The sequence below is a fragment of the Bufo bufo genome, chromosome 2, assembly GCF_905171765.1.
Source record: "Bufo bufo chromosome 2, aBufBuf1.1, whole genome shotgun sequence".
Lineage (NCBI taxonomy): Eukaryota > Metazoa > Chordata > Amphibia > Anura > Bufonidae > Bufo > Bufo bufo.
The window spans coordinates 57635660-57651439 of record NC_053390.1 but is presented as its reverse complement, the minus strand read 5'-3'; the positions used below and the strand labels follow the sequence as shown (position 1 = coordinate 57651439).

At 43.1% G+C, this 15780-nt stretch overlaps 1 protein-coding gene across 1 annotated transcript in view; it reads right to left on the bottom strand.

Moving 5' to 3' along the window:
* The window catches only part of LOXHD1 (lipoxygenase homology PLAT domains 1), a 201941-nt gene that overhangs the window by 35467 nt on the left and 150694 nt on the right, over positions 1-15780 (bottom strand). Inside the window, exons 29-34 of the mRNA XM_040421148.1 lie at positions 13477-13581; positions 12380-12508; positions 9584-9748; positions 7264-7445; positions 1518-1634; positions 247-409 (exon numbers count right to left, since the gene is read on the bottom strand). Coding sequence (XP_040277082.1) covers positions 247-409; positions 1518-1634; positions 7264-7445; positions 9584-9748; positions 12380-12508; positions 13477-13581 — 861 coding nt within the window. The remainder of the gene's footprint in view (positions 1-246; positions 410-1517; positions 1635-7263; positions 7446-9583; positions 9749-12379; positions 12509-13476; positions 13582-15780) is intronic.

The following is a 15780-nucleotide window of genomic DNA, read 5'->3' as shown; positions in this document are numbered from 1 at the left end:
TCCAGATAAGGAGTCTCTACCCCTGTCAGTTCTTCACTTTATAATAGAAGGGTGTGAAGATTCCCAGTAGTTTCTATCTATTTCTGCCATGTGCCCTAAGAAACCATATAGAACAGGGATGTCCAAAGTGGACAACCTCTTATAAAAAAAAGTGTTCTCAGCACAGACAAATATCTGAGACTGCATGCTCCATTTTATACTCCAGGTCTTCTCATGTCCCTACAAATGTTGATTTCATGTTCTTACTCTCCAGAGGGTCTTCAACCTCCATTTCTATCTGCTTCAAAGTCCCGTCCTTCGTGAGTTTTTCAGTGAAGATGTCTGATGGGACAAGCTCCCTGATGGTTTCTCCGTCACCTTCAGACTTTGCCAACCACCGTTCACAGGGGAAGGTGATTGTCTGTGAGCCCTAAACCATGGTAAAGAAACATTTAGTCAGTTATGGTCAGTAGTCATTCTTCATAATTGTCTAAGGAATCTTCAAAAATGTCTTCAAAATGCAATTGGTTAAACAGAAGTTCCAAAATGACGAGAGAAGAGCTGCTCCAGGGTTGTCCTCTCATACATGGCCTCTAAATATTCTATTTCGCTGTTTCAGAGTTATTGATCTTCTACTAGATGCCTTATTTATTTGTGTCATGTTTGGCATTTTTGGGGCACTGTATGACTATGTGGGCAAAGTACGGCACTATGCGGGCACTGTATGACAAAGTGGACAAAGTATGGTACCATGCGGGTACTGTATCACTATGTGGACAAAGTATGGCACTATGCAGGCACTATGTATGTCATAATGGCATAATGCGGGTACTGTATGACTATGTGGGCAAAGTAAGGCACTATGTGGGTACTGTGTGACTATGTGGGCAATGTAAGGCACTATGTGGGCTCTGTATGAGTATGTGGGCAAAGTATAGCACTATGCGGGCACTATATGACTATGTGGGCAAATTAAGGCACTATGAGGGCTCTGTATGACTATCTGGGCAAAGTACAGCACTATGTGAGCTCTATGCTGGGCATAATATGGTTCTATGGCACTGTTTGGAAGTAATATATATGCATGTATGTCTCTATGGTTCCCGATGTCTCTACCCCTGTATTTCTTTGATTACAACCATTTGGGGTGGAGGACATTTTAGAACCCACAGAGCTTGACAACCCTCTTTCCAGAAACACTGCCTGCAGGAAACTACAGAGGGCCACTTACATATGTATTCATATATTCAGAGCGCCATCTAGTGGCCACAATGATATGTTTTGCATAAAATTATGAAAAATAACATACAGCCTACAAAAAATCTATAAGTACACTACATTCAGGGGTGGATATACAGTACTAGACTTAGGACCTGTCTACACTGCATAGTGAGTAGTTTGCATTGAAAACATGAAAATATTATACAACTAAGGAGCCAAACACGGCAACAAAAGAGGATACAAAGTAACAAAAAATAACATAAAGGCAAATAATAAAAGTGAAAAGTACAATATTGTGTCAGTGCTTTATAACTCACCTTTCCATTGGGCAAAAGTCTCCGAACCTCCACTCTGTCCAAGTGCCACCCAGCGTTAATGCCCGTGCTATTGTGCCCGATACGGATCTTTTCAATCACATCGCCAATGTCCTCGAGCTGCAGGACAGATGAGAACAGGAGTCAATGAGGCAGATATTGGGCACTATATGGGTCAAGTGGAAGTTGATTTCAGCACAGTATAAGAACAGAAGTAACGGGAAGGTGTCAGTCGTGCCACGTGTAAACTCGTATTACATTCCGGGCACGATTATCACTGGCAGGGAGCGCTGAATAATTCAACAGGCAGCCTATTATCACTGCGTTACTGGGTTTCCGTCTGACTGTGACAGAAGCTTTCTACACTGATCTGCTCTGAATCCATATGGATGTAGCAGAGCTGAGTTTGTCATCTAGGAAAAAGTCAAGGTGACATCACGATGTGTTGTTATCTGTGGCTTTTCGAAGGTGAGCACAAATGTACAGCAATAATCATGTAATATAGGGCACATTAGGTTGCGGTCCTTCACACTGAATGCCTGCATTAGGCTTCAGAGTGAGGAGGCGTGTCTCTCAGTAATCCGATCTGATTGGATGGTAGGGAGCTGCTGGCTACAGCAAGTGTTTATGGGAAGTGAGGGAAAGCAGTTTTGGCCTCAGAGAACTGGCAGAGAAGCCATCTTGAAAAGGTCCTCATATTGTAAATGTTTAAACAGCTGTAAGTAAGGAAAACAGTGGTATGTGAAGAAACTGAAGATTGCTTTATGCATAATGCTGCTGCAGCAGTAACATATGCTAAAATAGTTTTTTTTTTTATGAAAACATGACAGTTACCCTTTAAGCCTTTTAGAGATACACCTGATAGCAAGCTTGCTGACTGTTTCCAATAACACTTGTGATCCAGATCAGAGAGACACTATACAAGAGAGTGGCTCTGCCTCTAGTGGACCTGGCCTATCCATTTATTGCATGATCAGCCATTCATTTAGGCCAGCATGTAATGCTTTCCGTCCTCAGGGTGGATGTCTGGAAAAGGACTTGTCCTGAGACAACCTCTTTAATAATTTAAGACAAGAAAACCTCAGAAATTACACTATTTAGTTATATTTGGACAGTCTTGAGAGACTTGCCCTGCCACAGCAAAGGGTGTCAGTGAAACTTTATGAAGGTAACACATTCTAGAATATAGGTGCAGCACAGGAGAAGTGATAACCTGTGATGCGGAAGGATTGGTAACTATAGGTTGTCACATGGACATTAGCAGGCATAACTATAACAAGTTTGATAAAAACAAAATGACCAATATCTACATAACAATACCTAATTTACAGCGGGGCTTGAAAGTTTGGGAACCCTTTAAAATGTTCTATATTTCTGCATAAATTCGACCTAAAACTACATCAGATTCTACACAAGTTCTAAAAGTAAATAAAGATAACCAAATAAAACCAATGAGTCAAAAATATTAGACCTGGCCATTTATTTATTAAGGAAAAGGGTATAATATTGCATGTCTGTGAGTGGCAAAAGTATTTGAACCTTTAGGATTAGCAGATAATGTGAAAGTGAAATTAGAGTCAGGTGTTTCAATCAATGGATGGCAATCAGGTGTGAGCGGGTGACTTGTTGTACAGAGACAGGGATCTGTCAAAGTCTGATCTTCACAACACAGGTTTGTGGAACTGTATGATGGCACAAACAAAGTAGATTTCAGAGGACCTCAGAAGAAGAGTTGTTGATGCTCATCAGACTGGGAAAGGTTACAAAACCAGCTCTAAATAGTTTGGACTCCACCAATCCACAGACAGACAGATTGTGTACAAATGGAGGAAAATCAAGACCATTATTACCTTCCCTAGTAGTGATCAACAAACAAAGATCAGTCCAAGAGAAAGGTGTGTAATTGTCTGTGAAGTCAGAAAGGAACCCAAGGTAACCTCTAAACAACTAAAGACCTTTCTCACATTAGTTACTGTTAATATTCATGAGTCCACCATCAGGATGACACAGAACAACAATGTTATGCATGGCAGGATTGCAAGAAGAAAGCTGCTGCTCTCCAAAAAGAACATTGCTGCTCATCTGCAGTTTACTAAAGATGACCTGGACAAGCCAAAAGGCATTTGGAAGAGTATTTAGTGGATGGATGAGACTAAAATAGAACTTTTCAGTTTAAATGAGAAGCGTTATGCTTGGAGAAAGAAAATCACTGCATTCTAGCATAAAAATAGCATCCTATCTGTGACCTCTAAACCAGTAGAAATGTTGTGGAATGACCTGAAGAGAGAAATTCATGGTAGGAAACCACCAACATAACAGAGATGAAGCTGTTTTGTACATAGGAATGGGCTAAAAGTCCTCCAAGCTGATGTGCAGGACTGGGAATATCTAGTTGCAGATACTGAAAGCAAAAGTTCACATACTCTTGCCTCTCACATATTGGATCATTTTCCTCAATAAATAAATGACAAGTCTAATATTTTTGACTCGTTTGTTTTATACGGTTATCTTTACCCACTTTTAGGACTTTTGTGAACATCTGATGTAGTTTTAGGTCAGTGAGGAGGAACACGCTGTTATTAATGGCTACCACATAGCCGATGTCCATTTCCATTAGCTTGGAATTCCTGAAATTCTTCACATGGGATATACATATCCCCACTGCATCCAGTCAAATATTTACAGGAGGAGATGGAAACACAGCTGAGCGGGAAGTCTGCTGATGGTGACAGAAGAGGAATGAGGGTGCTCGGCTGTGACATGTTCATACAATATTGACTCTGATAATGACCCCCCCCCCCCCTTTTTTTTTTTTTTTTTTTTACATCCGAATCTGTGAAGTGAAATTCCCCCAGATGATTAAATATACACCACATATTCTCAGCCGTGTGGGGGGTCGGATAGTGTAATGTGGATGTTACCACTCTGGCAATGGGAAGTAGGGAGGGCGGAGCTGTTGTTACAACTACAACTCCAAGCATGTCCTGGCAGCCTTTCATTACAACTACCACTCCCAGCATGATACTCGATGGAGACATTTGCATCTTTATGGCTTGTGAACCCATACATAATTTGCAATTTAGGTGGTTTAAACAGGCTAGGGTATAAGGTACACAGAGGGTTAAAGTCCATTAGACAGGAGGTAAAACTGGGCCCCCACACAATGTCAGCCATGTCTGAGCACAGCAATTAAACTTTTTATTTCTACCTTAAAAGGTTTTTTCTGGGATTACTATGGTCTTTAACAGATTTGCTCATGTAGTTGCTTACGTCATGTACATCTTCCCCATGTTTTTTAACCCTTAGACTCCCAGTGCCGTACATGTACAGTGCTGGGAGGGTCTTTAAATATGGCGCGCACTCGCGAGCGCAGCAGGTGCCTCAGCCGGCCAGTTTCTGCTGTTTCAAAATGTCTGCGCCCGGCAATAAAGCCAATCACTGGCATTTAATCCTTTAGACCAAACGCGACCACTCTTCCGCGTGAGGACCAGCTCCCCGTGTGGCGATCGATGAGGCCAGTCCTTCGTTCTAATACGCTGTCTCTTTGAAGAGACCCAGCATATTACAGCTGCAGTTCATATGGAGGCCTGCAGGTGGCAAGCCAATGTAGGATAACTGCAAATTGACCTTATACTGTAGTTCTATGGAACTACAGTGTAAGCTAAAATAAATCTAAGTACTGAAAAGTGTAGCCTCCTAGAGGGGCTAAAAAAAAGTGGAAAAAAGATATAAACATTTTCCCTACAATAACAATAAATAAATAAACATCATAGGCATCGCCATGTTCGATAACACCTGTACTATGAAAATATAAAAATATTCATACCATACAGCAAATGGTGTAATGGAAAAAAAATATCAAAATGGCCGATTCGCCATTTTTTCATCATTTCACTTAAAGGGGTTATCCAATTTCAAGAAAAAAAACAACATGTGCCGGACCCCTCACTGGTAATATACACTGAGCAAAAATATAAACGCAACACTTTCAGTTTTGCTCCCATTTTGCATGAGCTGAACTCAAAGATCTGAAACATTTTCTACATACACAAAAGACCCATTACTCTCAAATATTGTTCACAAATCTGTCTAAATCTGTGTTAGTGAGCACTTCTCCTTTGCCGAGATAATCCATCCCACCCCACAGGTGTGGCATATCAAGGTGCTGATTAGACAGCATGAATATTGCACAGGTGTGCCTTAGACTGCCCACAATAAAAGGCCACTCTGAAATGTGCACAGTTTTGCCTTACTGGAGGGGGGTCAGAAAACCAGTCAGTATCTGGTGTGGCCACCATTTTCCTCACGCAGTGCGACACATCTCCGGCACATAGAGAGTTGATCAGGTTGTTGATTGTGGCCTGTGTAATGTTGGTCCACACCTCTTCAATAGCTGTGTGAAGTTGCAGAATATTGGCAGGAACTGGAACACGCTGTCGTATACGCCGATCCAGAGCATCCCAAACATGCTCAATCGGTGAGTATGCTGGCCATGCAAGAACTGGGATGTTTTCAGCTTGAGAATAATGGGTCTTTTGTGTATGTAGAAAATGTTTCAGATCTTTGAGTTCAGCTCGTGCAAAATGGGAGCAAAACGTGTTGCGTTTATATTTTTGTTCAGTGTAATTACCCCGCTCTAGGCGCCGCTCATGGTCCCCACTTCGTTGCTGCTGTTTCTCCCTGTAAACGGATGAAAACATCGGGGGTGACACTAGGGAGGCTCGTCCCCATCCCCGCCTGCCATTGGCTGCTCCCCCCCGATACCCGATGTTTTCATCCATGTACAGGGAAAAGCAGCAGCAGTGGTGCGGGGACCAGGAGAGGCACTGGAAGCGGGGAGTGGGGTTAGTATATTACTGGTGAGGGGCCCGGCACATGTGAAGGGGGGGGGGTTCGTGAAATGGGATAACCCCTTTAACCCAAAAAAAAGAATAAAACGTGATCAAAAAGTCACACACTCCAAAATGGTATCAATAGAAACTACAGATCGTCCCGCAAAACAATGATCTCGGTGGACATAACTGTAAAAAAGTTATGGGGGTCAGATTTTTTTTTCAAAGTTAACATTTTTTTTCAGTGACCCAGAGAATAAAGGGCACGGGTTAGTTTTGCCACATAGGGAACGCCATCGGGACATAACCCATAAAACTGTGTTGGAATTTCATTTTTTTTCCAATTCCAACCCATTTGGAATTTTTTTCCCACTTCCTACTACACTGTATGCCATATTAAGTGATGGCATTAGAACGGAAAAATAATACAATTATTGCTCTATGAAGACAAGAAAGAAAAACTAAAAAACCTCCGGTATCCAAAGGGTTAATTTTGAATCTCCTCCCCCGTTTTCATCATGTAAACCAATCACTCTGCCTTGTTTCCATCCTGTATGTAGCACTTCCTGTTGGTGTATCCAACCAAACCCATGATGCACTTCTCCTTCCTCTGTCACAGCCCCAGCACTGCCCCCTAACAACATCCAGCTAGTTTATAGCTCCTCCCATACAGCTAGTTACATAGACACTTCCCTATCACTGCCCCGCCCATGGACATAGCATCACAGGAAATAAGAAAGAGCTGCATGGACATGGTCATGTGACCACAGCCCAGAACGGGAGATAGGAGCAATAAAGATAAAAGAAACACATTACAGAATTACAGCGACCTTCATAGATTATTATTTTAAAGGATGTGGATGGCAAAAGAAAAACCCCTTTAATTTAAATACAGGTCATCATATAGGAAAATGTACCTCCACTATGAATTGGTCCACGGAATTCCTCTCGAAATACATCCGGCGCTCCCTCTTGTTGACACACAGGGATTTCTGCTGAGTGCAGATGCCATCTCTGCCATAAAGAACGATAAAAACATCGGCATCCGTCCCAGCACCAAATATGTCACTTGTATAAACTGTGATCTCATAAGGAACGACTGGGGAGATAAAAGTACAATGTCGGCCTCTTATTATCAGCACTGCCATCGAAGAGCCATTACTGAAATACAAACATGTATACTGCAGAGGAATCCTGGGAATCCACAGGAAAAATCCAATTCTGGACGATTATATCTATCACTATTGTGTTTTAATTATGTATGGACACATGTGACAGTATGGCTCCCCTATGTCACACAGTGCCCATGGACAGTATGGCTTCTCTATGTCATACAGTGCCCATGGACAGTATGGCTTCTCTATGTCACACAGTGCCCACGGACAGTATGGCTTCTTTATGTCACACAGTGCCCATGGACAGTATGGCTTCTCTATGTCACACAGTGCCCACGGACAGTATGACTTCTTTATGTCACACAGTGCCCATGGACAGTATGGCTTCTCTATGTCACACAGTGCCCATGGACAGTATGTCTTCTCTATGTCACACAGTGCCCATGGACAGTATGGCTCCCCTATGTCACACAGTGCCCATGGACAGTATGTCTTCTCTATGTCACACAGTGCCCATGGACAGTATGGCTCCCCTATGTCACACAGTGCCCATGGACAGTATGTCTTCTCTATGTCACACAGTGCCCACGGACAGTATGGCTTCTCTATGTCAGTGTTTCCCAACCAGTGTGCCTCCAGCTGTTGCAAAACTACAACTCCCAGCATGCCCGCACAGCCAAAGGCTGTTCGGGCATGCTGGGAGTTGTAGTTTTGCAACAGCTGGAGGCACACTGGTTGGGGAACACTGCTCTATGTCATACAGTGCCCACGGACAGTATGGCTTCTATATGTCACACAGTGCCCATGGACAGTATGGCTTCTCTATGTCATACAGTGCCCACGGACAGTATGGCTTCTCTATGTCAGACAGTGCCCATGGACAGTATGGCTTCTCTATGTCACACAGTGCCAATGGACAGTATGGCTTCTCTATGTCATACAGTGCCCACGGACAGTATGGCTTCTCTATGTCACGCAGTGCCCATGGACAGTATGGCTTCTCTACAGTATGTCACACAGCACACATGGACAGTATGGCTTCTCTGTCACATAGTGTCCATGGGAATTATGGATTCTCTATGTCACACAGTGCCTATGGACAGCATGGCTTCTCTATGTCACATAGTGCCCATGGACAGGACGGCTTCTCTATGTCACATAGTGCCCATGGACAGGACAGCTTCTCTATGTCACACAGTGCCCACGGACAGTATGGCTTCTCTATGTCACACAGTGCCCACGGACAGTATGGCTTCTCTATGTCACACAGTGCCCACGGACAGTATGGCTTCTCTATGTCACATAGTGCCCATGGACAGTATGGCTTCTCTATGTCACACAGTGCCCACGGACAGTATGGCTTCTCTATGTCACACAGCACATAAGGACAGTATGGCTTCTCTATGTCATACAGTGCCCACGGATAGTATGGCTTCTTGATGTCACACAGTGCCCCTGGACAGTATGTCTTCTCTATGTCATACAGTATACAGTGCCTACGGACAGTATGGCTTCACTATGTCACACAGTGCCCACGGACAGTATGGCTTCTCTATGTCATACAGTGCCCATGGACAGTATGTCTTCTCTATGTCACACAGCACACATGTACAGTATGGTTTCTCTGTCACATAGTGTCCATGAAAATTATGGCTTCTCTATGTCATACAGTGCGCATGGAAATTATGGCTTCTCTATGTAACACAGCACACATGGACAGTATGGCTTCTCTACAGTATGTCACACAGCACACATGGACAGTATGGCTTCTCTGTCACATAGTGTCCATGGAAATTATGGCTTCTCTATGTCACACAGTGCCCATGGACAGTATGGCTTCTCTATGTCACAAAGTGCCCATGAACAGTATGGCTTCTCTATGTCACACAGTGCCCATGGACAGTATGGCTTCTCTATGTCACAAAGTGCCCATGAACAGTATGGCTTCTCTATGTCACACAGTGCCCATGGACAGTATGTCTTCTCTATGTCACATAGTGCCCATGGAAATTATTGCTTCTGTAGGTCACACAGTGCCCATGGACAGGATGGCTTCTCTAACAGATAATCAAGAAGGTTCTACATCTCAGAGGTCAACACAAATCCTTAAGACTCTACATACAAGGCGTATACTGTTCAGTCTGGAGATCTGAAGGAAACAGGTATCTCTCAATGGCTCCATCATCTTCAGTTTTATCCAACCACCGCCCACACGGAAATTTCAAACGTTGTCCAAGTGAAGGGGCATCAACTTCCACCCAATCAAGGAACCACCCAGCAGAGCTGCCTAAAATAACAAGTCACGAGGCGGTTAGAGAAGTCAGATCCAGAGTCATCAGCCAAACCCAACATGATAAACTTAGCTGAGCAAGTGTCCGAGGAGCTGACAGGGCGTCGCTTCCAAAACACTCTCCCACCCCAGGCAGCTGCTCAAAGCCACTATTAATGTAGCTGATAAATGTGACCCAGGACCCATACATTACCTGAAATAACCTGCAGGAATACATTACCTCACACTTCAGGACACTAAAACCAGAATTGTAAGCAAAGTAGAAGAAACTGGTCTGTCCCTGGAATTTATGGTAAATAACACTCCAGACAAGAGGCAAGGGGAGAAGGGAATGTGGGGTGATCAGGAACATCTTAGGAGATACCTGTTCATCCGGATGTTTAATGCAATGAGCTGATCTGCTGGCCTCCTGTCTACAGCCCATGAGAAAGAAAGGTCCCATCAGACATCCCCCATTCTCACTGAGTGATATGAGCCTGCACAGGGCTCCCTCACACACAAAGGGCCCAGGGTCACTTCGCTCCTCTATCCTGCCAGGAACTGGTAAACGCTGGGAGGACGGACCATTGTGGCGGCATTAAACAGCACCAAAAGGGGACTTCTTTAGATAGATAGATAGATAGATAGATAGATAGATAGATAGAGATAGGTGAACTGCGGAGTTTCATCCCAGCACAATAAGGCCTTTCTCAAGTGAGATACATATGAGATAGATAGATTTTTTGAAGTGCTGCCTTTTTCTTACTTTGTGTATTGGGCAATAGTCTAGTCCCTTCGGGCGTGCACCCTTTTTTGTTCAAGTTGGATGTAGTGCTGCCAGATTTTTGCTTTAGATAGATGGATAGATAGATAATACACTGCCTGTCCAAAAAAGTCGCCACCAAATAAAAGCCTTTCGCTTTGATTACGGCACGCATTCGCTGTGGCATTGTTTCGATAAGCTTCTGCAATGTCACAAGATTTATTTCCATCCAGTGTTGCATTAATTTTTCACTAAGATCTTGCATTGATGATGGTAAAGTCTGACTGCTGCGCAAAGCCTTCTCCAGCACATCCCAAAGATTCTCAATGGGGTTAAGGTCAGGACTCTGTGGTGGCCATCCCATGGGTGATGATGATGTCTCCTGCTCCCTGAACCACTCTTTCACAATATGAGCCCGATGAATCCTGGCATTGTCATCTTGGAATATGCCCGTGCCATCAGGGAAATAAAAATCCATTTATGGAATCACCTGGTCATTCAGTATGTTCAGGTAGTCGCTGACCTCATTCTTGGAGCACATACTGTTGCTGAACCTAGACCTGACCAACTGCAGCAACCCCAGATCATAGCACTGCCCCCACAGACTTGTACAGTAGGCACTAGGCATGATGGGTGTATCACTTCATCTGCCTCTCTTCTTACCCTGATGCGCCCATCACCCTGGAACAGGGTAAATCTGGACTCATCAGACCACATGACCTTCTTCCATTGCTCCAGAGTCCAATCTTTATCCTCCCTAGCATATTGAAGCCTTTTTTTTCTGGTTTTCCTCACTGATTAGTGGTTTTCTTACAGCTACACAGCTGTTCAGTCCCAATCCCTTGAGTTACCTTCGCATTGTGCTTGTGGAAATGCTCTTACTTTCACTATTAAACATAGCCCTGAGTTTCACCAAACGTTTAAGTGATCGCCAATCACGATCATTCAGGATTATTTTTTCCTGCCACATTTCTTCCTCGAATACGATGGGTCCCCACTATCCTTCCAGTTTTTAATAATGCATTGGACAGTTCTGAACCCAATTTTAGTAGTTTCTGCAATCTCCTTCAATGTTTTCTCTGCTTGATGGATGCCAATGATTCGACCCTTCTCAAACAGACTAACATCTTTTCCACGACCACGAGATGTGTCTTTCCACATGGTTGTTTAAGAAATGAGAAGCAACTCATTGCACCAGTTGGGGTTAAATAACTTGATGCCAGCTGAAAGATAATCGCCCATGCAGTAATTATCCAATAGGAGGCTCAAAACTATTTGCTTAGTTAAATCCAGGTGGCAACTTTTTTGGGGGGACAGGCAGTGTATTATGGAAGGCACTCTATTCTCTGGTGTGGCATGAACACGTAGACTGATTTGATCAGTATAAACTATATTTATTAAAAAACAATTGAAACCAAAATTCCAATCCCAATAGATTTGTATACACATTAATATAACAAGATTATGTCACCAGCAATTCATAAATGTTGTACCTTATCTCATCCCAGAATCAGATACCGTGTATATGATATTTACAAATAAAAAAATAGTAAATAAAAAATTCCCAAAACATATAATAAATGGTCTTAAAATGAATAACTTCCTGATAAATGGCTATAGCTGCTTAGCGACATATCAAGTCCCGTCTTTTTGGTGTACTAAACTGATGACTTGCTATAAAGACGTCCGTCTTGTGGAGGATGACAGCAACCTATCAAGTTCCATATTAGTGAATTAAATAGTATTATGTCTGCTGCTGACCATAAAATAAATTATAGGTAAAAATCTTCTATAAGGAGTTATACAGTTCCAAGGTATACCGACGCATAACCAATAATGACCAGTTAGATAGATAGATAGGAGATAGGTAGATAGATTTCTCATACCTTTGTTGTCATGGCCAATTTTTACTTTCTTCAGTGACCCAATATCTACAGCCTCCACTGTGAATACATCGATTTTCCCCCTTTCAAATTTATTCTTGTTGGTTTTGGAGGCTTTTAGATTCATAAATCCTAAGAAGAAAGCACAGCACAGTGTGAGCCGTATTGTAGCACTTCTGGCTTCAGTGGCAATAAAGAAACATTCATGTTTATATCCAGAGGCTGAAATTCAATGCAGACCTAATACTTCTCACAGCTGAAGGTTTGTTACAGTTGCATCCATATACCTACTGTTCACTGCAGTAAACATTACACAGCATTAGCTTGTGGTTTAGGAGACTGAGCCCTCGTCATACGTTTCAAATATAGCTTTTTAAAGCAATAGGTGAACCGTATATATGATATAATAGATACTTCTGTTGAAGACGCTATAGGCAAAATATAGGTCGAGGGCTCTTTCCTGGGCCCCAGGGTGATATACAATCTACGGCTATTACACTTTTTTCTCACTACATTTATTTTTGCAGGTCTTATGATTATATTATCCACTCATAGGCTGTGGCTTATACATTCAGATGGTCAGGCCAATTATCGGGAATGAACATTCGTACATAATTGGTCCATGTAAATCAGCAAGCCGAAAAACAAGGCGATCCGATTGTTTTATGATCACTGGCTGGTGACACATCTCACCGTGTATAATATTGTTCAATTATGGGGGATGAATGATCGTAGCAAAGATCATTCAGCCCCCATTCACCATCCAGCGGTCTGTGTACAAGGCTTTTCATACAAGTACCAACTTAATTGCTTTAGCCTCGATTGCATCCCATTGTAAAAAGACACTATCTTTCCCCTTTTCAAACTGAGAACGCGTTTTCTCGGATGAGCCGAGGGTGCGTGTATGCGGGGGTCAGAAGAGATAGCTGCTGGCTGAACGTGCATTAAGTTATGACCAGAGGGAGACAGAGATAAAAATAGCAGAAGACTAGAAAACCGGAATATTTCTCCCCTTTCCCCGCCGAGCTGACATTCTGAGGTTTATAGGGTAATACAGCATACAGAGATACAGAAAACGCGTTAGCATGGGTGCTGCGTACCAGTGTCGTCCTTCTCTCCGTACAGAATTATGAATACATTGGCATCTGTCCCAGCGTTCTTCTTGTCTCCGGTCTTCACTCGGACGGTGTATGTAGTAGATTTGGCTGTGAGAGAAAAACATAACATATTGATATAATATCCAATAGACTACATACTGACTGACAGAGAGCCCTCCTCTGTCCGCCCCAACAATACCGCTATCAGCGTACAAGACAAGGTGATAATTATCAACTAAATGTTCATCCTGTGTAAGATGGTGGCGCTGCACCCACCTTAACATGACCCCTGTTCCCCAAAATTTTTGAGTGGCGCACCCGTTCCAATGCTGTACTGTTCTGTCTGCCAGGAGAGTGAGCAGGAAAGATAATGTCTGCTTACATGTAGTGGCGCGATCTGGCCACTACATGGTGCCATCAATGGAAATACAATACTGCTCTATGGAGACGTAGTGCGGTGAAGATAGTGGGGACCCCCTTGACAAACGGTGATGCAGTAGGAGCATCACCTGCTCATAGAGGACAGTGTTGGGGTCCTGACAACAGTGCCAGCCCGATGAAGAGTGCAGACATGAGCCGCATGGCATACACTCAAACTACGCCACTGGGGGTGAGTACCAGTCAGAGTGTCCCCTGTGAGAACTGGTACTGTCGTGCGGGGATGCTGTGTGCACCCCCCTACCAGGGTTGTGCACCAGAATATTTGTGCAGTTTGTATGAAAGAGGAACAGGAGTGCCAGAAGCCCTGGTCTGTGCATCAGTCCCTTGGGAACACTGGAGCAACAGGAGGAGAAATGCCCAAGGCAAGTGTGATGGGTGCACATTAAGTGGAAACCCTAAGCTAAGCACCTGAGACCCACTGGCCTTATATTGCCCACACCACCAACAGCTGTGGAATCACATGGATTTTAAAGTAATTTCCACCATGAGCACCACTTTGCAGTGTATAAAATACATGGACATTTTCAGGAGCAACTTAGGTCCTTGAAACCCTCAGTGCAATTCAGGAAAAAAATCCAGTGAGTTTTTATCCTTTCTGCCACCACTAGGGGGAGCTCACTGCATTTGCACTTATTATTGAGCTCAATTAGAGATGTAAAAATCAGGGAGCCCCCCAAATTAGCAGCTAAAGGAAAACATATAATTTAAGATATGTAGAAAGTTGGGAAACTCTATATTTTGTTTCTTCTACTGTGCGCACCAAAGCACCTAGGTACTGATCCTACGTTACATGCTGTATTATACTCCAGAGATGCACTCACTATTCTTCTGGTGGAGTCACTGTATACATACATTACATTACTTATCCTGTACTGATCTTAAGTTACATCCTGTATTATACAAACCACGGGCAGTACAGTCTACGGTGGTAGGCATGCATTAATTTTACTAACTTTGTCAAAGCATGGCCCTTAAATGGTCCTCAACCTTCTGTAATAATTCAACACTTCTTACCCTTAGAAGTTAGTTCTTAGCCAAGTGGCTTTTCTGGTAGCTTTTATTCACAGGAATGGTGTTTTCCTGGTAAAGAATTCTCTCTTGGCCTACCTTGCAAAAGCGCACTCTAATATAATGACTAGGCCTTTTGCATAAGCAGGACTTCCAGACCAATGGGACTTTACATATAATTTATTCTATCACAGCCTCATCCAGTTGGGGATTCTACAAATATAACCATCGTCCATTCTAACATACAAAAATCATTCAGTCATAATATTCATGTTACAGATGTGATTTCCTAACATATTTATTACCAATGTTATGGAAAATTAATATAGGACTACATCCGCCCAGGCAACGCGTGTCGACCATTGCGCCAGATGGCTCGAGGTTGGTGTTAGCAGTAAGTGAATTCAATGCTCAGACTTGTAGTTACAGACTCGGAGCATAAAGAAATCAGTGTAAGTCCCCTCAGAGCCATATTTAGATCACAGACCATATGTTACTGCTGTAAATTGGAGTCTTGGGAGAGCGCTGCTGCCGAAATGGTGACAGCATCATTAAAATACATGAATTTCCAAGGATGAATCGCAGGAACGGGTGGGTCCGGGTAAGTGGGACACTGATGAGAAAGTCATTAAAACAGCACTGAAACCTGAATAAGAGAAGCAAGAACACAAATCTGGAAGAGAAATTGTCCCCTCCATCTGTGACCATGTACTTACAGAGAGCTGGGGCTTAGACAAATGGACTAGTGTTGAGCGAACTTGTGGTTTCAAGTTCGGCGTCCAAGGTTCGGTTTATCTAAGAATCCCGTTATGGATTCTTCTACCACGGTAGCAAAATCCATAACGGAATTCTTAGATA